Source organism: Hylobates moloch, unplaced genomic scaffold (assembly GCF_009828535.3).
Source record: "Hylobates moloch isolate HMO894 unplaced genomic scaffold, HMol_V3 SCAFFOLD_3, whole genome shotgun sequence".
Lineage (NCBI taxonomy): Eukaryota > Metazoa > Chordata > Mammalia > Primates > Hylobatidae > Hylobates > Hylobates moloch.
In genome coordinates, this window is record NW_026652278.1 from 6,250,354 (window position 1) to 6,275,814 (window position 25,461).

Here is a 25,461-nt window from a genome sequence, read left to right on the forward strand (position 1 = left end):
AAACTTATTACAGTTGCCATGACTTTGTATTTTATCATTGTTATTAAGACTTTGAGCTTTCATGTAAGTCAGGCCCTTTATCCTATTAAGAAACAGAATTACTGGTTAAGAAATAGGCTAACAAGGCAAAAGCTGGGAAGCTCCATGTCTGCACAATGAGATTTCTGCAAGCTCTGTGGGAGGCTGGGTACTCTATTACTCTGTTTACTTCGGGGGCTTCTCTGTTTTGCCACAGTTGTTTTCCCCTGTGGCAGGAAAGGGAATTTTTGTGTTTTGTTTCTCCCTCTGTAGGGAAAAATTTTAAAATAAATCAATAAGAGAAAGACCTGTACGTGAAAGGCATTCATCTACAAGGAAGACTCCTACACATTAAGCAGTCCCAAAATCAAAATGATTCTCAGAAATAACAATGGATCGCAGCGGAGCGGCAGGACAGACCCGTTCACGCAGACATTTGTATTCTCTTGTTTGCACTCAGCCATGGCTATCTCATTTAGAGACACAACTACTGAACTCTGGAATATGAGAAGCAGGTGACTTAACGCTTCTCAGAGACTCATGATACAGAAACGATCACAGCTACCTCCCAAAGCAGCAGCTCTGTGGTCAGACATTTACATAGGAGGGCAGTGACAGGTTCACCAGGGATTTTAATGCTTGTGAAGAATGCTGTTCAACCCGTCCACAGCACCCAAGAAGCTCAGTTGGGAAGGCAGGCAAATTCTACATACTTGAGGCAAACCACCATCATTCTGGGAGTGTGAGGTCATAAAAACTCCCCAGCTAAAACCAGTGTCATCGTCATTTTCAACAGTCCTTCATAAATGTGAAGCACCACATCCCCTCCCCACCTTAATTCCACTGGTTGGAGACCTACGTTCCCCAACCAGAAATTAGCTGGCATGATTTATGAAGCAGATCCTTTTTTGTCTCCTCACATATTTGATTTTAATATTTCATAACATTATAGGGTGACTTCAATATTTTAATGCAAAATTTAATATGATTGATACTACATGACGACACTTTCATTACCATGAAATTCTCATACAAACATTGAGAGAAGTCTTTATTCCAATACTGGAGCTAACCTATGATACGTATGTAGTGAAACTTCATGAATTTTAATCAGTTTATTTAAAATGTACATTGTTCTTATACATTAAGGACAGAATACAGACTTGCAGGAACCAAACTACAGGGACCCTGACAGGATTGCTGTAAACAAGTTGTTTGGACAATGTCTTGTGTTAAGCACTAAGCCATGAAAGTATAGGTTTGAACCTTTGGACCATGTGTGATAATGTGTCTGTTTCAGATCCTGAAGGCACTAACTAACGTATCTCCAGGCAACCAAGGATCTTACCTCTCACACTGAGAAAAACTATAACTTCAGAGACATTTCCTGGCTCCAAATTCAAGTCCTTTCAGAGACCCCTCTACTGTAAGTCACAGGATATTCAGTGTGCATTTGAGTCATATGTGCTTAAGACATTATTCAAACCATAATGAATGGGTTGAGGGACTTTGAGGTATACCAAGATGTTATCAGATGACAAATCACTATCTGAATAAAAACAAAACATTCTAACCTGACAACTGTGTCTCTTTCTGCTGAGTATATATTCCCAACTCTAATTGGGACTGAGAGAAAATTAACTTGAATGTAGAACAGCAGATATTAGGGACAAGCAGGAATTATGATTCTAAATTACTCTATAAACCTTTTGGCTAACAACATATTTCAAAGGGATTTGGAAATAACTCTCCCCAAAGTCATTATTTTTGAGTATTTATTTTATAGAGCACTGAACTGTTTATTCAAAGTATTGCACATCCACAGACGTGTTCTCTTTCCCACACTATCCTGCTGTTAGGAAGTTTGAGCAAAAAACGAAAAGACGAGATTCTTACATCTCTCTACAGCATACATTCATATGAATTATACTATTCTATCCAATAGAATGGTAAAGAAACAAACAAACAAAAAAAAACAAAAAACCCAGCATATCAAAATGCTTGTTGAAGTTTATATTCTACTTAATATGGAAAATTCCAGTTCAGTCCTTAATAATCTAGCTTTGGCCATGAAATGAAATGCAGTAAACTACAACATATGAGAGACATGGGAAGGAGGCTACGGAATGCTGAAAATACTACAGGCAGACTTGCAAATAAAAGTTGCTCTCACTCCATCTCAGTAGACATGATCACAGCTATATCCCAAAGCAGGGGTTCCATGGACAGGCACAACCCAGAGAGAAAGAGGAAAAAGCACAGGCTGATGGCATGAGGGCCTTTTTACAGCTGTTCAGCTGAGGAGGCAGCATGGGGCTATATCATACAACCTTAATGAAACTGAGCAGTCTCTGTGTTTCTAGGCCATTCCACTGGTGATGTGAGATCCCCCACCCTTGTTCTGCTCTAGGAAGGATGTTGTATTTGTCAATTGTCCTTCTTCATGTTTTTAAAAGTCTTTTCTATGTGTACTTAGTGGTTACATTTTAGATACCTCTTAGTACCTGCATTTTGTACAGTGAAATCTGCTTATTTTTGTAGTCAGTGATTTTAGCATCCTTAAAAATGTTGCAAAGATATAAAACCTGGGATTTTTAAATGGGGCAAGCATAGGGAAGGTAGATGGATATGCAGATGGCTTTGTTCAGAGAGGACTTCTGATTTGTGGATATGTACTGAGCTGTTGCAGCAGTGGCCAAGGCAATGTGTAAGGTGTTACAAGACGAAGTGAGAGGACTCCAAGAAGCTCAAGTCCAGGAGGAGGGGAGGAAGTGGCAAGGAAGTGGCAGGAGCCTAAAGACTCCCAGGTAGAATCAGGATAGGAGATTACAGGCAGAGAGGGATGCCCTGGCTGACTTCGTGGGTGATGCTTGAGATTGCACTCCTGAGCCCAGCAGACATTAGTCCTGGAGCTTAAGCCAAGTGGTAGGGTGCTCAGGGCTACAGACTTGTATGGGAAGAGTGAGAAGTAACATTTAGCAAAGGCTGAGGTGCTGGAATCAGAGAGTGGAGGCACAGTTTGGAGTCAGTTTGAGGAGGAACCAGCAGGGCAAGAGGGTCCTCTCTTGATGTTTGAAACAAGAACATATATTCTCAGAAGATTAAGGCAGTATAACTAGAGGCAAACCAGAGGAGAGGAGTTGGAGACCAGTTGAGAAGGTGTCACAGGTGACAATGTGCCAGTCTCAGTAGCACTGGGAAGTAAGTTAGGGGGCAGCTATGAGAAAAACCTTCTGGCAGACAAGTCTTTGTAATGTGGCAAGATAGAAAGAAGGGATTAAAGATGCTACCCAAAGCCAGCAAGGCGGTGGGGGATTTTAATGGAAACAGAAGTCTGGGAGCCAGCGGGAACGGGGGAAAAGATAGGATTTCTATTAAATATTTGAGTGTGAATTTTCAACTGGAAATATTATTTAAAAAATAAGTTTTTCATTATCTCTTACCTCCTAGAATGTCCACAAGAAACACTTTGAAATAGGAGGAAATTGGATGAAGCGATTCACAACGCAAATCCTTAAATGACTAAGCATAGTACTATCTATAACAGGTGCTTAATAAATATTTAATGAGGCTACTAACACAAACCTAGCCAGTGATTTTGCTACCAACTCAGGGATTCCAGATTGGGAAAGAATTGAATTGTTTTCTTCCATTTCCACTTGTAACTTTTTGTGTAGCAGGAATTAAAGGAAACACCGTGAGAAGGCAGTAAAGAGGAAGACGGCTTCCAGGGCTGAACAGTACTGACGTCTGGCCAGGCAGTGTTTTAGAAAAGAAAAAAAGCACCAAAGGGCTGGGTTCTTTACCACCAAACTCAACCTCAGCAATTCCTTTGGTGAAAATTCAGTTGGGTAGAAGTTGAGTTTTTAGAGAGAGAATGTCTTTGAATTTGGTGACCTAGTATTAGGGTAAAAGAAGCAAATAACGAGAATTGAGCAAATGTATCTCACTGCAGTCAGATACATTAATGTTCTTATAACCCAAATGCTGACATTTTGGGTTAAAAAGAGTTTTCACCAGAGCTCACCAAAAAAACTGGAGAGTTCATTGGGCCAGCATGAGAGAACGAGATGTCTGTCTCTCAGCCTTAACCTCACATCTCAGTTTGACGTCGTGACTTCAACTCCATTGATCTCTGTGCCAGACCCACCAATTTATCATTTTAAAAATCAATGAGAGTACTGCATAAAGATTATTTTTGTCTTTTTTCCTTGCGTAAATCACATTGCACAGTGTCCACTTAACCGTGCGCTTGAGACTCCCATAGCTTAATGTGCCATGTGCAAACGTAGTGTGTGAAATTAAAGGAATGCTGAAAATATGTTGTTCACTTTCAAACCGTATTTTTCATTTGACTTCTTGCCCAATGATAACTGCATTTCTCAATTACTTACTGTTTTTGTTTTAAAGGTAGTTGTTAGCTCAGTGGCTTCACTGAAGTCATTCACATCCTCATTTAATTTGTTTTGCACTTGCTATTTATATTTTAGTCTTGCTATATAATATTTATTCTGAATATGTATCTACTTTATTTATTGTATCTATCAGATTTGTCCATGTGGCAAAAACACCCAGGGTGAGGCTGAATGACATAAGTTAGCAGGTGGCTGGACACTGGAGCCTCAGACAGAGCGCCCAGGCTCATTGGCAGGGTTGGCCCCACACTGCACTGGGTAGGTCAACTACTGAGTGAGTGCCAGAGACTGGACCCCAACTCACTCCTAGTAATTATTTAAAATAATTCCACATGGAAGCATCAGTTCTAACTGTATCTGAAGAGTCAGTGAGAGTGACCACTGGCAAATGCAGCTTTAAAGTATAAGTCTAAGACAACCGTACAGTTTTTAATCAGCCACTCAAGGTTGGAACCTTCTGGCGGTGATTCTCAAGCTTGTGTCCCTTAGGTCCTGCATCCAGTGTCATCCACATGCACAACACATCCTGAGGTGTGCTGTCTTTGTGTACATCCACTTCATCACCAGGGCTGTGTAGTGAGTGCTTCCTAGGAGCCGACCACCTGAGCCCTGACCCAGCTCACAGTGGAGTGTGGTGTGGTGCTGAGATAACAGGCTCCAGGCCGGGCTGTCCTCCTTTGCCCTCCTAGCTCTGCCAGTAACTATCTGTGTGACCTTTGGCATGCGACTCCACTACCTGTGCCTCTGTTTCCCCATCTTTATTAAAAATAGTAATTTCTCCTTCAGAGGGTGTTTGGAGAATGAAAGGTTCAGACATACACAAAGCACAGAATGGTACCTAGCTTGTGGTGAGTGTTATACACAAGTGTTACCTTTTCTTATCTTTGCTCTCCCAGGTTAGATCACTTGCCCAGAGTTCTGGGCTATTAAGTGGAGGGGAAGGGCCAGAACTCAAAACCAAGCAGGTCATCTCAAAGCCCCAGTTCTTAAGGACTACGGCCAGAAATTAACCATGTTAGCAAACCGTGATAGCATGGGAAGACCTTGAGCACCCCCTCTCTAATGTATAAAATCCAAAGTTATTCACTGTGCAAAGACTGTCAATGTACGAATGACTGGTCTCAAACCCCAGATCCATGGTTGAAAAGAGCTGCCCCAAGCCATGGAATTTCTAGAAGGGAACAGAATTCTAAATGTTTTGCATCTCCAACCACAAATATATATACATATTAAAAAATTGTGAATATGCCCTATTCCTACTATGGGTCTGCTCAGTGACAATTTACTTGGAATTTGCCATCCCATAATTAATGGATGTTGTGGAAGACCTGGATTTTCATCCATGACAATAACTGGCCACTAGCTGTCTCCTCTGTGGAACATGAATCCACCCCATCTGTTGGTGCACAGCACAGCCCAGCCAGGCCAGGGCACAGACACTCTGTGGGCCTGTGTGGGATCTGCTGGATCATCCCAACACCTGGCTGATGTCTAGGTTCATTCTAGAAAAAAATGGAAGGGGCCCAACCTCCCTGCACCCTTGTGACATTCACTCATTCATTAAGCCCTTCGTTCAGTCAATATTTCTGGGTACTTTTTATATGCCACAAACTTCTCTAAGCTTTGGGGATACAGCAGGAAATAGAAGACAACAAGGGGTGAAAAAGATAAAGGAAGAAGGCCAGTGGTTCTTTATCGTATGTGCATTATTAAAATTATATTAGGTATTTAAAACAAAAAGTGGTACCCAGTCTCCATCCTCCAGAAGTTCTGATTTACCTGGACTGGGGTAGAGACCAATATGCTTTTTCTTTCTTTCTTTCTTCTCCTTGTTTTTTAATGGATTAACTTCCCGGCCTCCAAGTGTGGCCTTCGAGGGAGCGAGGCTGAGGGAATAGAGCACTTAAGGAAAAATGCTTGTTTACCTCCTTCCTGTGGGAGGACAGCCACCCCCTGGATTTTCTTCTACGTGGCAGGATATGCTGTCTTTAAAAACCCACACACAAAAACAAAAACCAAAATACTTTTAAAAGATTCCATTTCATCCACACCTATGCTCTCCTCCAAAGCTTCAATAAGGCCAAAGCATACAGGGGTCATGTGAGGTTTTGGAAAGATTTATGTTTTCCTTTTTCAAGATCTTTTTAGCATGCTCAAGTCCACAGAGAATCATTTCACAGATCATCAGTACTGCTTACTCACTACGATGCTAAGTTCTATTCATGAACTACACAGGCTTTTGCTACTGTTCTCTTTCTCTTTTCCACAAGCCTTGTAAAGTAGCAGGGCATCTGTTCCAAGGAGGTGCTGGAGAGATAAAAAGATAGAGGCAAACGCAGGAATATTCACTGAAAATGGGACTCTTCATTGAGTTTAACACTTAATGTGTTACGTGTTGGGTGCTTCATAGAACAGGAAACTGTATGATGTCCTGCTTCGGGTGCCTGCCCCAGCCTGGGCTCATGTTTTGCCCCAGGGTGAATTGTCACGTTCCCTTCTGGACAGGGGATGGGGTTGCTGCAACTGCCCCTTTAAGAGTAGCCAAAATGCTGGGAGTTGTGGCTGAAGGCCATCAAAACTCTATGTGCCTGATTCAAGGGAACAGCCCACAGATGTCCCACAGCTGACCTGGACTTATGTTCCAGCACACTTCCCCTTCCCCTCCTGTGTCTGTGTGTGCATGTGTCTGTTTGTCTGTGCATTTCTCTCGACTCACCATTCCCCTAACAACCTCTCTCTCTTTATACATCCCCACTGCCCTTCTTCTTCCTCTCCATGTTCATCTCAATGGACAACAGCAGTGTGGCATGAGATTCCTAAGTACTGCTCTTCCTTATTTAGTATAATTTTATATTCATTGTTCTCAATCCAAAGAACAGGAAAATGAAAGCTATTTCATTCATATGTTTATGCCCCTCTGATAAGGTCTGGCTCTCTGTCCCCACCCAAATCTCACCTCGAATTGTAATCTCCATAATCCCCATGTGTCAAGGGAGGAACTGGGTGGAGGTAACTGGATCGGGGGGTGGTTTCTTCCATGCTGTTATCCTGATTGTGAGTGAAATCTCAGGAGATCTGATGGTTGTCTAGTGTCTGGCATTTCCCCTGCTTGCACTCATTCAGTCCTGCAGCCTTGTGAAGAAGGTGCCTGCTTCTCCTTCGCCTTCTACCATGATTTTAAGTTTTTTGAGGCCTCCCCAGCAATGCAGAACGGAGAGTCCGTTAAACACCTGTCCTTTATAAATAACCCAGGCTCCGGCATTTCTTCATAGCAGTGTGAGAACGGACTAATACACCCTTGGAAGTGACTAGACCCATGGGTATGCCCCAGACCCTCTATTGATTTTTTCCCTCTGAAAGCCAGTGATTCATCCTCTAGAGCAGATTAGACAACTGAGTTTAGGAAAGGTGCCATGCTCTAAAACGTTGTTATTCCAAGCTATTGAGATTTTTTAATTAAACTCAATTTATTTTGCCACTACCATATCTTGAGAGTACCCAAGAAGAAAGTTGAGTAGTATAAGAACAAACCTTCTGATAATTCCTAGCAAGTCACATTTTCTGCAACAGTATGGGGCCCCAATATACTGCATGATTAAATATAGAACCTGTACCATTTCTGTGCCATCTACTTATTTTTGTGAGTGTGTGTGCCATCTCCTTCTCTCCCATCAGCACTGGAAACATTTGTACAACAACCACTCAAGGTAGTTATGCCAAAGTTCAGAAGATAAAAATCTCTGGATATGGTTTTACCTCAACAAATAAAACTCTATCCCTTCTCCTTTCCACTTCTCTAATTCCTACTCATGTTTCATTATGCAGCCAGGTTCTACCTAGTCTGAGGATCCAGATAATGTAGAAAGACTCCTTGGAAGCCACTAATATTGTACACTCATCCTAAGTCTTCTTGCCATATCTCAGCTAAGGCCCCAGCTCTAAGGATACTGTGATGTATAGTGTTAAGATTCTCTTGCTGGAGTGTCGTGGTGTGATCTCGGCTCACTGCAACCTCCCACTCCCTGGTTCAGGCGATTCTCCGGCCTCAGCCTCCCAAATAGCTGGGATTACAGGCACGCACCACCATGCCCAGCTAATTTTTGTATTTTTAGTAGAGATGGGATTCACCATGTTGGCCAGGATGGTCTCGATCTCCTGACCTTGTGATCCACCCACCTCAGCCTCCCAAAGTGCTAGGATTACAGGCATGAGCCACCCCGCCTGGCCAGTGTTAAGATTCTTAAACCAGTAAGTAAAGAAGGATGACTGAGCATAGGAGAAAGATGGTGCTTAGAGGGACCTACTCCACAGAACACTTATATTTGTGTTAAGGAGAGAAAACTGACACATAGCAAAGCAAAGTGAGCATCCTTCAGGCCTGCTCTTGCACATCTCCCAGGTGGAGCCTACCTGACTCCCCAGGGAGCACTCTTAGTACTTCCCTCCTCCTACGTGGTCCTGTGCACAGTGGACTGGTGTCAGCCATCAATGTGTCTCTCCCCTGCTGGACTAGACACTGCCAAAGAGTATGCCTTGTTTTTTCCTGTGTGCCCAGCATCCAGTATGGTGCCTAGGTCACCCTAGGCCTGCAGACACTGTTCAGGGAGTAAATGAAGGTGACAGATAAGGACTGGAGAAGGCACAGAAGATAAGACTAGATCTAGACCACCAAACACAGACTATCCACGAGGAAGGAGGACCAGGGCACGGTCCTGGAAAATGAACCAGTGGAAGTGAAGACACAAAGTAGAGACTGACCATGGTGTGTTCAGGAGACAGTGCAGGAAATGGCTTAATGGAAGTCAGCAGATGGAGCATTTTTGAGTAGCCAGGAGAAATCTGGAAAGATGAGCAGGTAGGAAAAAGTATAGATGATCTTATAATAAAAGCCTCTTTGGAAGTGCTACCAAGTGGGATGTATCCAGGTATACGCAGAGAGAAGCGACATGTGCACTTGAAGCCAAGACTAGCAGGACCTGCAGGATGGGGGATGGGGGTGAGGCATGGGGGATGGAGAGCTGAGGGCAGGAGAGTGAAGAAGGCCAAGATCAGGGTGGGAACAGTATTGAACTAAAGGGAAGAAATCAGTAGGAGAAGCAACAGGAAGGAAAAACAAAAATGAATAGGGCATGGTGACGACTGATTTGGGGATTAGATTGGGGAATGAATTAAGCAAGCCGTTGGCAGCACTTGTTGGAAGCCTTCAGCATAAAAATACTGAAAGAATCTACTAAGTTGGAGATGGGTCTTGTGACCCCAATGCAAACCAAGTCCAGTCCTGCCTTTAACATGGGGTGTCTTTTGCTCCAAGCTCAGCTGGGGTAAGCACAGTAGCTGTGTTGCTGGGTTGAGTCCAGGCCACCCTTGGGTCTCAGGCATTACATCCTGTCAGACTGCTTCCCAAGAAAGACCACTGAGTCCTCCTCCTCCAGACTACCGGAGACACTGCCAAGTTTTTCATGCACAAAGAGATAAACCTTTGACGACGTTAGATGAAACTTTGTGAGGGAAGGATATGGCTTCATGTTTTTAAAAAGTAGCTACTTATTATCATGCACAGAGAAGACAGAGGTTCACAACAGCTGCTGGTCAAGGAAAAAATTAAACAACCAACTAACCTGGCAGAGTAACACCAGGATTGATAAGAGGTAGATTTTATTTTTAAGGAATAAAATATACAGTTTAAAGTATACAATATATAGACCTTTTGTTTATTTTCTCTTCACCACCCCAACAAAAATGACATTTTGTGTTACGAATGCTAAAACTTCACTCTGTGCACACTTGCAATGAATAGCTTACCCAAACCAAGACAGTCTTTTCAGACTAGGCCATGGACTGCAAACTGTACGAGGGCCAAGAAGATTACAAGCACTAACTCTTTCTGCAGACTTCGGTTAGGATTGTGTACACGGACCCCAAGGGCAGGTTATTTTCTCTACACTTGGCTCTCAGCTTAGGAATAGAAGCTCATTACAAGAAATGCTCAAGTCTCCTTTTCTTCCTGGCACAGCTACCTCTGCAGTGAACCGAAGACCATGCAAAGTTTAGGATTTGGCCAAACCAAGGAAACATCGTGGTATTTTCACACTATGATGAAAATACAAAAGGGATCCATTCTGACGGTTGAGTTGACAGGCATTCCCATGGCCTTGCCAGAAAGACAGACTGCATCTTCAACTCTAAATGACTTCCGTTGTAGCGACCGTTACCTCCAAGCAGATATCCTGCCCTGAGTGTTCCAATAGGGTATCCTCAAATAAGACTGGGAAGTGGCAGGGAAAACAGACTCCTTTGATTTAAGTCATTTTTAGGGGGGGAAAAAATCAATGTCCTAGTTTTAGTTTCAGATAAATCATGAGTCAAAACATGCTGTTAAGTTAAAAAAAAAAAAAAAGATTCACCATAATCAGGAAGGCAAAGCACTCCCCAAGTACATTCTAGTATCTTTGTGTTTTCATGCGAGTGAGATTCCCATTAAGTCTAAAAAGGGAGACCACCTCTTCTGTGTCCTGCTAACTCCCACCTCTGATGGGCCCCAAACTACCAGCTGATTGTTGCTTCATCACCAGGAAGCCTCCAGGGTCAGTGGGACACTTGCTATCCTAACTAAAGGCACTCATGAGCTGTGTTCAAAGCACAGCCTCCTGTCTCACACTCTGTCACTGTCATGATGATGGGAAAGGGGGACGCAGGGAAATTAGTTCCTTTTACCAATCTCACAGGTGATTTTGGTGAGTTGTTGGAACCAACTGTACTGAACTCCTTTTGGCCATTATTAGCTGGCATAGCTAACTGCTGCAAATAAATTTTTTGTTTACCTTGACCTTATGTCTCATTTCAAGGAGGCATATTTTCCAGTTGATTTTCACCAACATCACAAAATTTTGGTAATTCATTTCTACAAATGTAGATTCCATTTAGACAGGATGAGCAAAGGTTAACATCAACATAAGCTGAAAATCAAAGACCTGGGTAGTGAAATATAAATTAAAAGTCTGGACCATTTAAGAGGGCCATTCCCGTGTTCTTTTAAAACATGAGCACCAAACCCCAAGCATGCATGCTTCCCCTCCTTTGTTCTCACTCCTCGAAGTAGGCCAGTGTGAGCCTGTGTGGTTTACATTATGTGGCTAAAGCAACTGACCACAGGTTTTTTGTTCGTTAAGAGTGTTTTCTAAAATCACAGATATGCATGAGTGGGGGCTGCACCTAAGATAGGTTTTCTTCTGACTCGATGCCTACATTTAACCTCTGTGAGTGCCCCTTTTCCCTGCTTTGGACTGGGTGGTCATCAGTTCTTAATGACAGAGGTTTTCACTGCAATATTCTACACATCGAGGGAACGGGGCGTGCCATTTCCGTGTTTCCTCCAAGGAGCCATAGTTCTGCAAGAAAACAGTTCCTCACGCATTGCTCAGTCACACAAGGGTGTCTGAATTCATCTAGTCACCCCCTTCTTGGTCCTCATCAGTGACCTCTGAAGAAAACAACAAATACAGGGAAAAAACAACATTTTACTGTATAAAGAAAATTAAACCGGATAATGAATCTAAGACACAGTCCACCATCTATGGCAGCTGGCTTTGCCCCAAGGAAAGGAGGACTTCCAGTTCTAAAGACTCAATTGGCACCTATGAAACAGGTCTCTAAGTTAACTATTTCACAACGCGAGTGACTTCATTTAGTGAGTGAGGTTCTATTTTACCTCCCCTTCCGGTGGAAGCCGGTGGTGAAGAACAGGATGCTCATTTTCACCATTCTCCCGTTCTGAGTAGCCTCATGTTCAGGCACCCCCTTGGCATGTGGAAGAAAATGCTGACCCAGTTCATCTTGAATCCCAGCCAGCATCTTTGACTCCAAGGTGTCTGAACAGTGAGAAAGCCACTAGGAAAACCCATAATTTCATACAATCCCTTGTGGCACTCATCAGACTGCTTGCCTAGCTATCTTACTATATGTGCGGACTGCTGGGCCCTGGGAGGTGTCTCGGTCAGACTGGCAGCTGCCTGCATCTTCCCCCACAAATCCCATCGCAGGGTCAAACCGCAAACCTGCAAATCAGCACGGACATTTCAAGAATGGACAGAGTCCAATGGAGAGTTTCTCTTGTCAGCTGATGGAATCCCACAAAATTGCCTTCAGACTATTGAATCTGTTTTATTTCTAATTAAAACAGATGCTAACTTCCTTCCTTACAGTACGTTTGCTCAAATATTGACATATCTTCTGCTAAACACTTAACTATACATAGCTAAATACATACGCAGGCACGTATATACCTATGCATATATACATACATACACACACTTGAAATTCATTTTCATTCTTTATCAGGGCTCCCTCAAAACAATAAAAGATGGCCTTTGACAAACTACTTATACCCCCATCTCATCATTTCTGGGTTTTTCTTATTCTGATACTAGTGGTTATGCCTTCCAGAGGCCTGCTTCTGGTGTGGATTGGATTTTGCCTTGTGTTATTTTCATTGGCAAAACCAGAACGACCCTGTACCTCCCTCCATTCTCCCCAAATTGGAAAACAGAAGGAAAAATACATCTCTCTGAATGTGCTATCTTAATACCACAACGATGACTGTTTTTGTTCAATTTTTTTCCAGTATAATTTGTAGACTGCTTTGTTTCACTTAACATTATTTCGTAAGTGTTTTTCTAAGATACTAAATAATCTCTATAATTATCCTTTTAATGGCCGCCCAGAGTGAATGTAAACCATAATTTACTTAACTGTTTACCTATTGTTAGCCATTTAGTTGCTTCCATTTTTCACTTATTTAAGTTGGAATGCACATTTTCATATCAGCCATTAATTTAAAGCAGCATGCAGAGATGGTTCTCCGTCACTAATCTAAAAATGCAGGGTTTATGTATTTACAACTCACATTTGATTATGACATTTAATTTGAGGGTAATTAAGACATTTATATTCCAAACAGCTCCTCGACATCTAGCTCTCTTGAGCCAAACAGGCACAACCATGACTAGCCATTTTCACCTCAAGACAGCACAGTCCAATGAATTCTAAAACACAATTTTCTTACGAAAAATAAACTTTATGAACTCCTGCTGCTTTAGAGCCAAGAGATTAGCTCCCCGAACCAGAGTCCGTGGTTCTCTAGGGTGACCCAGCCAAGGCAAGCCATCATGAAGAATCCTACTGCGGCTTCATGCTCAGTCCAGAATTCAGGGCAACATTCACTCAGTGCTCCAACACCCACTGTGTTACTGGAACTACCTGGATGTCCTTGCCTAACTGGCACCCAGATACACTGTGGGAACAAGACAAGGACATTGCTCAGATGAGTTTCAGTTGTTTGATGTTTTCAAGTTTATCATGGATCACTTCAAGTTATAGAGTTCCTTGAGCAGGGGTAGTGGGTTAGGGCATGTGATTCAAACGGATTCAGCTGTTTCAATGGGTGTGGCCCACTAGCCTTGTGACTGTGCAAGTTGCAAAAAAAATCCCAAAATCATGTGCCTCGGTTTCTCAATCTGCAGTACGAGGATATCAACAGTGGCTGCCTTGTAAGGATATGATGAGGATCAAATCTAGAAAACACAACTGCTATGCAGAGGGGAATGCTGACATTTGATTAGCACATAGGAGCACTGAACTGCATGCTTACTGAATGTTAACGCTACACTGTAACGTATGCACATTCACTTGCTGAATAAATGCATGAAGGAATGATGAATGAAGTAGTGTGGGAGAAGGTTCCACTTGTCTTAGGGACAGTCCTCTGTAGAATGCCCCATTTCCTTTCATAACAAAATCATTTTCTTAATGGTAATCACCGTGAGCCTTACCCTCCACCCCCAATAAAGAGCAAATGAACACCCGGAAAAGATGTGTCCACCTTAGTAATTCTTAACATCCAGAAATTCAATTTTAAAGCTTTAGAAAATGTCATCCAGCCATCTGAAAGAACTCATAACCTCATTTGAAGCCAAAATAAACCAGCCACAAAAATTCCTTGGTGTTTTCCCTATCAGAGAATAAGAACAACTCAATTACTATTACTGTTTTTTTTAAGTCAGCAATAACAAACTAAAGTGATTAAAAATCCTAAGTATTGCCATCATTTTTTTACTAACAATAAAATGATTTTTATGTACTTGCAACTCTATAAAACAGAGAAGAGCTTAGAATTTTTTATTATTATTTGGCCACTGGCAATTAATTCTTCTGATTTGTTGTATTAGTTTGATGGTTGGGTCCAAGACCTAGAATATTTCTTACCCCAGCCAACTGATGTAAGAAAATTATTTCAGTGCAGTCCCTAGCAAATGGTGATGATGAATAGCATGGCAGGACAAACTTATTCAGACACACATTTTTCAGAAGTAGCAGGGAAAAGGCTGAAAAATTACTAGTAAATTGCTTTTGGTAAAAATGCTCTCTCTTTCAAATTTTCCCTAGTATGAAGGTCTTCTGCAGAATGATTGCACAATACATTCTGACATACCTGGACAACAAAGGCAGTTAAAGAATGAATAGGAGATCAAAGTGAAGGTTAAGATTTAATTTTCTTATTCCACCCCACTGCCACCCATACTGTCCCCCACACCAAGCTGTCTTGTGAGCATCTGTTTAACCTGTTGGGATAAGAATCTCTAAAAGCCATCGATGCTTTCTCCTGAGCAGGCACGCCCTGTCCCTCCTTCCACCGATCATCTAGCCATCCCAAACAGAGCCAAGATATTGGTGCATCTCCAGTCTGTTTCTTGCCTTTTCTCTCCTCTCTAAAACTGCCCAGTTTTCAAGTTTCAAATTGCAGCAATCTCCAAATATCCCCAGCACCTAGTAAAGCACCAAGGACTTCCTCTGCTGTCTATGCAAGCCTCGCCTTTCAGGCCACACTATAGGATAATCGAACAAGAGCTTGAGGTGCAGGGCTAATGCAGTGGTTCTCTGTGGTTCTCTGCCAGGCAAGACTCTGCTCCCAAGCTCATCTGGTAATGGCTGGAGACATTTCTAGTTGTCACACTGGGAGGGAGCGGTGCCACTTCTTCAGTGGGGAGAAGCCAGGGACCGCTGACCACCCTGCACTGCACAGCACAGCCCCTCCAACAGCAAATGATCCGTCCTGAAATACCAGTAGTGGCAGGACTTAGAAACTCTGGTCCCATCTAAATCAAATGCTGCAGAGATTTTTTTTTATTGTTCTTACACATGATTACCTGTTAGTTGTTCATAGCAGAATGTATGAAGAATTTGATTCCTTCACTCTCTCATTCAGTGAAGAGCAGTGGAGGCCAGCAAGGTGACAGGACCAGGCTGGCCTGAGACATAGAGGTCACTTTAACAGAGGGCCAGTCATGTCACTTACTTTTAGATGGGGGCTGCGAAGTTGTCTCTTCTTCCCCTTTACAGAACCACCATGCACCTCGGCCTGTCATGCTAACTCAGTAAGGGCTAAGGATGTGGGGAGGGGTCATGCCTCTGTCTGTTGGACAGCTGGGTCTATGAGGAACAGCATGGATTCAGAGGTCCACTAAAGTAGGGTCCTGCTCCTGCCTGCGCTGCTTATTTCCTGTGTGACACTGAAAAGTGACGCAACATCTCTGAACCCTGGTATCCTCCTTGAAATGGGAAGTGTAGCCTTGACCTTCAGGAACATTTGTAAGCAAGGCATTCTGTACGTGGACGAGCAGAGCAACTGGCACTCGAACCACCTCACTGCAGAAGCAGTGGCCATGGCGCACATGTCACAGTTCTTGTGGCATTTTCCAATGAGTGCTGCCACAGGTCTCCGGGCTGGTTTTTCAGACTCCCCCAGGACAGGGCACAAGGTCTGTCAGCAGCCGGGCTGGGGGCAATGTGGACGAAGCCTGTTTTTGTGCAGCTCTCACGGGCCCATGTCCATGACCTTGCTTCTCTGGGCACTCGGCTCCAGCCACTCGGGCCCCGTCCACCCTCGGTGCCTTCCATTTGACTGTTTTCTTCTCAAACACAAGGGGGGAAAGAGGCGAAGCCTCACTCACAAACAACATACTTAACTCTATTTTCTTGCTTTAAGTGCAACCATCAAATAAGTTCTTCCATGTGCAATAAACAGCTGTGAATCTGCCTAATAAAGTGAAGGCATTTTACCCCACTGGTATTCCCCGAGAGGAGTCATTGGCCACCTGCATCTTTTTAGCTGCATTTAATAATTCAGCCCAGGATGAATTTGCATGATTAACATAAAGTCTCGTAGTTTTATTTGCTTTCAGAATTTAAGTACTGAAACCACCACCATTGTTTTCATTTTCGGAGGTTGTGATCACAACACAAAACTTGATTCTAGAATGAATAATTTCTTTTCTTTTTTTTTTTAAGAATTATTTTCCAGTACCACTCTCCATGGAATAAACAGAGTTGGAAACATGGCCTTTGTAGATGCAGGGAAACCCACGTTCCTTTTAGGGCTGATGTTAACCCAGGAGAAGCGACCACCCCTCGACGACTTCTCCTTTATGGTTCCCACCCAGGAGCATGGCCAACTCTCCCACGGAATCCATAACGGCTCACGCAAATAGATTTCTTTCCATTCCTCCTCGGAGGGCTCTCCACATTTATCTGCTCAAGACGTAGCAGCTCCAGTAAGTCTTTAAAACAGCAGCTCTCCCAGATTCCAGCAATAGATTAATGGCGTCATCCTCAAAAAATAGTCAAAATGCAAACCAAATAAGTAGCACTTGGTAAACCATCTGCCTAAGAAGGGGAGTCACGCGTGTGAAAAGATAATTTGCAAAGCAGAAGAGGCAGCATCATAGGGTTTCTTGATGAATGTAGTAAAACAGGTTTGTCTAATGGGGAAACATGCATTACTATCAAAAGAAAAGGCGAGTGTATCCCACCTGGAAAAGCAAGCAGGCTTTAATATCTGAGAAGCATTTCAAGCTGTGCTGCCAGCGACTCTCAGCCCGTGTGAGTTTCCTTAACATAAAGGCCGACCTCACCTGCTTAAATATAATTAGGAAACAGGCAGGCGTCATGGTGGCTATAAGTTTGTGCGGCCGGTGCTTGCGTGTGTATTTCTGTCCCATTGACACCTCTGTTGCTGTTTCTGAATGCAGGAACCATGGTCAGTAAGGACACCGGCAAATGCATACTCACAACGTCGGAGAGTGAAGTGGAACCCGCCGCCTGCCTGGCCCTGGAGATGAAATACGCCCTGGACCCCAACCGGCAGATTAAAAAACGGAACAAAGCCCTGCAGGTGCGGTTTAAGGATATCTGCGAGGCACAGAATGAGCAGAGGGACACACAGCTGTCCTCGGGCCAGTTGGGGGAGAAGCGGGAGGCCAAGCCCGTGTCCTGCAGAGCAGCCTACCGCAAATACATGACAGTGCCCGCACGTAGGTCCATCCCCAACGTCACCAGGAGCACAGGCGTGCAGACCTCGCCCGACCTTAAGAAGTGTTACCAGACGTTCCCTCTGGAACGCAAAAAGGGGAACCTCAAAAGCCTCCCAGTTGCAGATCCCTTTAAAAGCCAAAACAATGGGTTTCTAACAGATGCTAAAGAGAAGAACGAGGCTGGACCCATGGAGGAGGCCCGGTCGTGTGGCGCAGGGCGGGTGCACAAGACCACAGCCTTGGTTTTCCATTCTAATGAACACATGAACACAGGGGACCAGCCTTTGGGGGTCAACTGCACAGAACCCTGTAAAAGCCCGGAGCCGCTCAGCTATGGAGAAGCTGCGCTCCAAAACTCCACTCGGCCCCCATCCGAAGAGCCTGATTACCAGCTGTTCGGGAGGGCCAAGCAGGACCGGGGGAGGCCAAACTCCGAGGAGCCCGCTCCACCTGCCCTCAGGAGGGTGTTTAAAACGGAGGTTGCCACCGTTTACGCACCTGCCCTCAGTGCCAGGGCCCCCGAGCCTGGTTTGTCAAACTCTGCGGCCGCCAGCCAGTGGTCACTCTGCCCGGCAGATGAGGAGCGGAGGAGAGCCACACATCTCAACGGGCTCCAGGCGCCCTCGGAAACTGCCCTGGCCTGCTCACCCCCGATGCAGTGCCTGTCCCCCGAATGTAGTGAGCAGCCCTCGCAGACTCACACCCCGCCGGGGCTGGGGAACCAGCCTAGTCCCACAGCGGTTGCTGCAGGTGAAGAATGCCAACAAATCGTGCCTCATACGGAAGTGGTCGACCTCAAAGCACAACTTCAGATGATGGAGAACTTGATCAGTTCAAGCCAAGAAACCATCAAAGTGCTCTTGGGGGTCATTCAGGAGTTGGAAAAAGGAGAGGCCCATCGGGAAGGGTATGTATGTTCACCCATGTCTTAGGAAGCTATGCAGGCTCATCACCGCAGGGTACATCTGTAGCCCCAAACCCAAGTCTGTAATGAGACTAAAGCCAGCATTTCTGTAAACAGGTCATAGTCTAAGGGCGTGGCGAGCTCCAAGGGGTCACAGATTATTTTATGATACTAGACTTCACTGCATCCTGCACGATATACTTTCTGGTTAATGTTCATCTTTCTGGCCTTGAATTCAAACCGTACCTATGCTTAGAATGAATTGATAGACCTTTCCTTTTATTCTGCTAGGGCTAAAGGTTTATGACATTGATAATGTATAATAACATATGCCAGTCCAAAATATCTATTCTAAATAAGAATAGAATCGTATTAGGAAGAGAAGAGGCCATAGGCCTCTTAGGAATCATATTAGGAAGAGAAAGGAAATTTCATGTGACATTTGGAAAAGTAAATGCTGACTTGCTTATAATAAATAATTGAAATAATATTGGTATTCAGGACTGTACAAGGCTTTACATCACAGACAGTGTGTTTTCCATTCTGCACCTGGAACTCCAAGAAGCAGTGGGCATCGTGAGACCAGTCCTGACTGTATATGATTAGGAGACAGATGCCCTTCCCCACGGGCTGCCCTATGTGTCCAGTGGGGCTGCAGAAAGAATGATACTAACTTCACGGCCAATACTTTATTGCATTGATAAGACCATGTTGCACTTCATCTTTCGAAGTTTAAACTGTGCAGCAGCATCTTTAAAAACAAATGACCTAAAGGTGGGGCTTTAGTTCTTGAGCTCCCCAGTGCAGAAGCCTCCTACAGGCCGGCATGTGCTCAGCTGATACAAAGCAGCCTGTTCTACTCTGGGTCCGGGGGTTATCGGACTTCGCCTGGATTGCCAAGACCTCTCTTGCCCATTGCCCCTTGAAAGTGTCTGTGTTCCTGCCAGCCTGTGTACTGGAGGTGACATCGGAGGCAGCGCCCTGTTGCCTCATGTGATGTGCACCCTTCACTCTGTGAGCCCTGAGCCCTGGGTTTAGTAAGCGAGAAGCCAGCCTGAAACAAGCCAAGTAATGTATTTTCAGGACAGAAAACCACCTGGGCATAAAGTTTCCTTAAGAGGATTGCTGTGGCTGAGTTAGACAGTTTGCTGACTGCAAAGAATGGGGAGGAAACACCTCCTGCCTTAAGGTGGAGGCTGAGGAGAAAGGCCCAGCTCCAGCAGCGGAGAGGCTGGGGCAGGTCCTGCCCTTGGCTCTGGCTGCTCCAGCTTGGTGCAGGAGGCCTGTCTACAACTTGATGCTCTTAAGCAAAAAGAATTGCCAGCCAAATGTACAAAAATCTTAACAGTAGATTCATAAGTAATCTACCACCATATAATATTTCCAAAAAGCCTTGTTCAATCTTGGGTTTACATCTCCATTTTCATCCCATTTCCATCAGTACAGATCCAAAAGCAACACTCGTCGGGGATGGGGTGGGGGAGATCAGTGATTTACTGATCGGTAGTCCACATTCCTGCAAAAAAATTAAAAGGTCAAACAGGCCTGGCATGGTGGCTCACGCCTGTGATCCCTGCACTTTGGGAGGCTGAGGCGGGTGGATCACGAGGTCAGGAGATCGAGACCATCCTGGCTAACACGATGAAACCCCGTCTCTACTAAAAAATACCAAAAAAAAAAAAAAAAAGAAATTAGCCAGGTGTGGTGGCGGGTGCCTGTAGTCCCAGCTACTTGGGAGGCTGAGGCAGGAGAATGGCAGGAACCCGGGAGGCGGAGCTTGCAGTGAGCCGAGATGGCACCACTGCACTCCACCCTGGGCAACAGAGTGAGAATCTGTCTTAAAAAAAAAAAAAGGTCAAATAGTAACCCAGTCACTGACGGTATAGTTGGTAGTGAATTAAACCAGACAGCAAAAGAGAAAGATGCCAACATCACCAGTTGGGAAATAAAGTTCACCTAATGGTGTAAAATGAAATATGTACACTAATGTGCATACTCACAGGGGTGTGTGCCCAAAGAAGAACCTGAGAGGGCTGAACACCCACGAACACAAGAAAGGAAAACCGTACGATATATGGCGGCCCCTTCTTACACTCCTCTTAGAACAAGTATGGAAGATTGCTTTAAATAAGATCCTCGGGGTTCTCTGAGATGCCATCCATCTAGCAGTGTGGTTCTCAATTTACTAAGACATGTCTGGGTAGGAATCTGGCACTGAGGGCTTGGGCAAGGGCTGTATGTCTCTGTGCCTTCTTTCTTCACCTGTAAGTTGAGATCACTGTCTGTCCTGCAGACAGGGGATGGAATGACATGCGGTGACCTTCCAGTGTGTTCAGCCTAGTGGCAGGTGTGTCTGAATGGGTAGATGTCCGCTAGTGGCATGAGTGTTGATCTTGCTGGCCAGCAATGCCGGAGCAGGGGTCTGGGGAGGACTTAGTGGTCTTGTGGGCGTCCAATGTGATGAATGCATCCCCTACATGCCCGGCACACAGGCTGCCACACAAGACTGTTCCGGAAACTCTGGAGCTGCTCTGTCCAATACAGTGACCACTAGCTGCACGTGGCTATTGAAATTCAAACTCAATGACAATTGAAAATTCACAGTCACAGCAGTCACACTTCAAATGCTCAACAGCCACATACATAAGACAGTGCAGGTACAGAACATTTCCATCATCACGAAATGTCCTTCACTCCAGTATCCCAGAACATGGCACAGTGCCTGGTTCTTAAGCATCTCAGGACTTGGGCACCTTAAATCAAGACAAAGGATGGTTTTACTTTAAAATCAATCCTAGTTCAGTTGCTGCCAGCACAAGCTCACGGTGGAAGGTAGAAAGGCAGGTCTCTGTTGTGTTCCTGGGAACATTCACTTCCTCCTCTCTCTCAGAGCCCTCTGGACTCAGATAACAAAGAATCAAGTGGTTCCAAAATTCAAGGCCACCTTACGGGGCCCCCTCTTGCCCAATGCCCCAAGGTCGTTAATTTGGCTGAAATTCAAATTTCCCACCCGTCTTCTCCATGTCAGAACATAGGAGAGGACTGCAGCCTCAGAGACGGGCAGATAAGATGCAAGCTCATTTTCCATCCCTTCCCAGACCCTGGGTACAGCACAGAGTCCCAGGAGTGACAGCTGTGAGCAGTGGCAGCCAGCACTGGGCTGGGACATCTGGAACAACAGGCTCTGGAGGGAAGGGAAGTAGCATCTGCTGATTTCCATGGTGTAAATACTGCTACCGTGGCCAATTTCAATCTCATGAAATCCTAAAAATGTAACACTCTGCTCCACTGAGCACCCAACCAATCCCTTGAAGGGCAAATTCTAGGACTTTAGAATGAGGAATTCACAGGGAGTACTTTATGTACCAGATCAGAACTGGGAAGTAGGTATTTTAGTTGCATCTCACGGTTTAAAAAAACAAAACCAAACCAAAAAGAAAACAGGAAAATGCACTCTGCTTTGTGTACACTGATACATAGTTATTATATGATAGGACAATGAACTGAATGACCAAGTTAAAATATCAATGGAGGCCAGGCATAGTGGCTCATGCCTGTAATCCCCGCACTTTGGGAGGCCAAGGCGAGTGGATCACTTGAGGTCAGGAGTTTGAGACCAGCCTGGCCAACATGGTGAAACCCCGTCTCTACTAAAAAATACAAACATTAGTCGGGCGTGGTGGCAGGCACCTATAATCCCAGCTACTCCAGAGGCTGAGGCAGGAGAACTGCTTGAACCCAGGAGGTGGAGGTTGCAGTGGGCCAAGATCACGCTACTGCACTCCAGCCTGGGCAACAGAGCGAGACTCCATCTCAAAAAAATAAAAATAAAAACCAATGGAACTTTTCTTGGAAAATAAAGCCTATAAATCAGGAGCTGGAGAACACTCCTGAAGCTGGGGAAAGTCAGTTCCTCTCCCCACGTGCCACCCCAATAAAGCATACAGGGGCTTCCAATAGAATTTCATCTGCATTCAGAAGAGTCCTAGTGAGAGCAGGCACCTCGGAGCCCATGACTTTGAATGCAAGTGACAAATCTTGCCCCCACATTTTCACACTGTACTTCAGGTTTGACTTGGCCCAAAGGGGCCACGGGCCTGCTCCTTGGGAAGCCAGTACTCTTTGAATCCCGCTGATGGCCCTGGGCAATGTATGTTTCTTAGAACATGTTTATTGTAAAATCTCTTTAACAGGATTTCTCTTCACTATTGAGTTTGTCAGGCAAGTGCTTCCCTGTAGTTCTTAACCTGTGCAGGAATTTCTGTGTCACTGGTTACAACTGCTTTCAGTAGCTTCCAAATTATTTTTCATAAGAGACTCGTTCATTATTTTCATTTGCTTATGTAGATTTCCAAACGGCTTAGGCAGAGAATGTTTATGGCTGAGACAGGTTAACCTCTGTGAGCTTCAGTTTTGTCTGAAATCAACTAGGGGTGGTAGACACTGAAATACGGTATCTACAAAGCTCCCACCTATAACCAGCACACAGTTGGTGCTGAATAAAGGACATATCCTGTTACGAGCATTTCAGTGGGATGAATTCTGCAAGTAGGTTAGATGTGCAAAAAGTATGCAAAATCATGCCTTTTAGTCCCTTGTAAAACACTGGGGCAATTCACCAAAATCACTCTGCTTTATGCAGTGCGGGCTTGCATGAATGCCAAGAATTATCCTGCTTATTTCAGAGCTCTCAGTATTATGCTTGTGTCTTCCGGAGAAGTTCAGGGTCACACAGGCTACCTAAATAAGTCACTAATGGGAGTCATTGAAGGCTAAGAACAAGGCAAATGGGACAGTGGATTTAAAAAAGCCAATCGATTATTAGAACAGTGCTAATTCCCTGTAGCAGCTATGGGATTCCTGGGCAGGAGATCCTCAGACCAATGGGGTGTAGGTCTTGGTGGCTTGTTGGATAAACTCACCAGCAACTACAGTGTGGCAACCCCAGCAGCGCTCTTTGCCTCTTAGATTTCCTACCCCAAACATTTAGTGTCTTGAAGTGTCCATTGGCTGGTGACAGCCTAATGATACTCTGCTATTTGGAGAAGACCAGAAATGATCGTGAGAAGCTTTACTTGAGGATATCAAGCACATGATCAGGATCTGTCACCACCCAGAGTGAAACAGATTGTTCTAAAGGCCAGGCCTCCCTCAGCATTTGATGGGTGTTACCTGCAAGCTTGGGGTAGGGGGAGAGAGCAAAAGGACCCAGGCCCTTAAACATGACCAGCAGGTAGTGATGAGACCCTGAGGCTTCGGGCTTTGTGACTTTACTAATTCAAAGCAAAGGCAAGAGTATGATTAAAAAAAGAAAATCCTAAGTAACACACCAACCCAAAGAGTCTAGTACCTTGCAGGAAGGGTGGCAAACCCAGTCATTTACCACCTGCCATCGGGGGGGGCAGTTCCCATCATGGGGGCAGTTCATCACTCCCACCACGGGGGCAGTTCCCTGTCAGCAGGGGTCCTGTTCATCCTCATTGAGAAAGGGTGGTTTCCTGGTGGTGTGAGGCCAGCTCTCCCGAGTCTCGGGCACACAGTGGTAAGAAAAGAAGCTAAAGGAACCCCCTGAGTTCAGGGGCTCTGTAAGGGTGCCGTTCACAGTGGTGTTGAAGACAAGGGAGAGAGGAAGAAAGATCTGAGGGATGGAATGAGTTAATACAGACAAAGTGTGGTATCCTGTATCAAGGTTTGCTCAACTTTACCAACAAAAATGAATAGCCAACAAGTAATGAAAGGTCATGTGCACATACACATACTTAAGAGGTAAGGACTTAGTTTCATGGACAACTGTGTTTATTGCAGGGTCTCAGGGTCAGCTCCTACATGGCAGAGGTCAGCAAACTTTTCTGCAAAGGGCCAAATAGTAAATACATATTGGGAGCCAGTCTATGTCACAATGATTCAACTCTGCCATTGTATCCTGAAAGCACCCACAGACAATCTGTACGAATGGGCATACTTGCGTTCTAATAAAACTTTATTTACAAAAACAGGTAGTAGCCAGATTTGGGCCACAGGCCATAGTTTATGGACTCCTATTATATGGTTTGTAAATACAGTGACCACATTCATACAGCTAAAAATGTTCAGGCCAGAATATGGGTGCAGGCAGTCCAAGGTGTGTGACTGCCAAGCACACATGCCTATCATTCATTCACACATTTAGAAGGTTTCTGCCAAACATTACTGAAGTGATGGACACTGTGCCAGGCAATGAGGGGATGTGAGAGTCAAAGGAATTCGGGCCCAGCCTTTGAGGGGTTCACAGTTCATCAGCATTCAGGCTGTTCAAATATACGCTTAATTGTTCATCAGCCCATACAACCTGGGGTCCTGCTTTGGAACTTTGTGTGTGTATGATACACATATACCTAATATGTATGTATAATGTATATGACAGCATCTCTTGGAAACATGAAAAAGGTCTCATTCTCCCGGCAGCAGGAATAAAAAGCCATCACAGAACATGTTTGTGTGATGTGACTTGCGGTAACCTAGATATTGATGCTAGATGGGTAGAAATGATATACTTGCTGTATCTTATGTCCTCATATTGACAAATCACTCAGAATCAGGCATTCTTCAGAGAGACCTGTCAGGGGATAAGAAATCTCTGAATTTGCTCTAATTACCAATGCCCAAACAGAATAAATACTGCATCACAATTACAGAGGAAGCATAAGGGGACTATTTAAGTTACAGAGCAAAAGAACCCACATGGAAAATTATGCACCGCTGCAGCAGCTGTGCGTAAACA

At 44.5% G+C, this 25,461-nt stretch overlaps 2 protein-coding genes across 3 annotated transcripts in view; one reads left to right on the forward strand and one right to left on the reverse strand.

Moving 5' to 3' along the window:
• Window positions 1-25,461, reverse strand: part of DOCK1 (dedicator of cytokinesis 1) — a 546,602-nt gene that overhangs the window by 259,265 nt on the left and 261,876 nt on the right. The window lies entirely within an intron of this gene.
• The window catches only part of INSYN2A (inhibitory synaptic factor 2A), a 61,250-nt gene that overhangs the window by 2,531 nt on the left and 33,258 nt on the right, over window positions 1-25,461 (forward strand). The window contains exons 2-4 of the mRNA XM_032175230.1: window positions 1,319-1,444; window positions 16,776-17,038; window positions 17,516-18,704. Coding sequence (XP_032031121.1) covers window positions 17,521-18,704 — 1,184 coding nt within the window. The 5' untranslated portion in view covers window positions 1,319-1,444; window positions 16,776-17,038; window positions 17,516-17,520. The remainder of the gene's footprint in view (window positions 1-1,318; window positions 1,445-16,775; window positions 17,039-17,515; window positions 18,705-25,461) is intronic.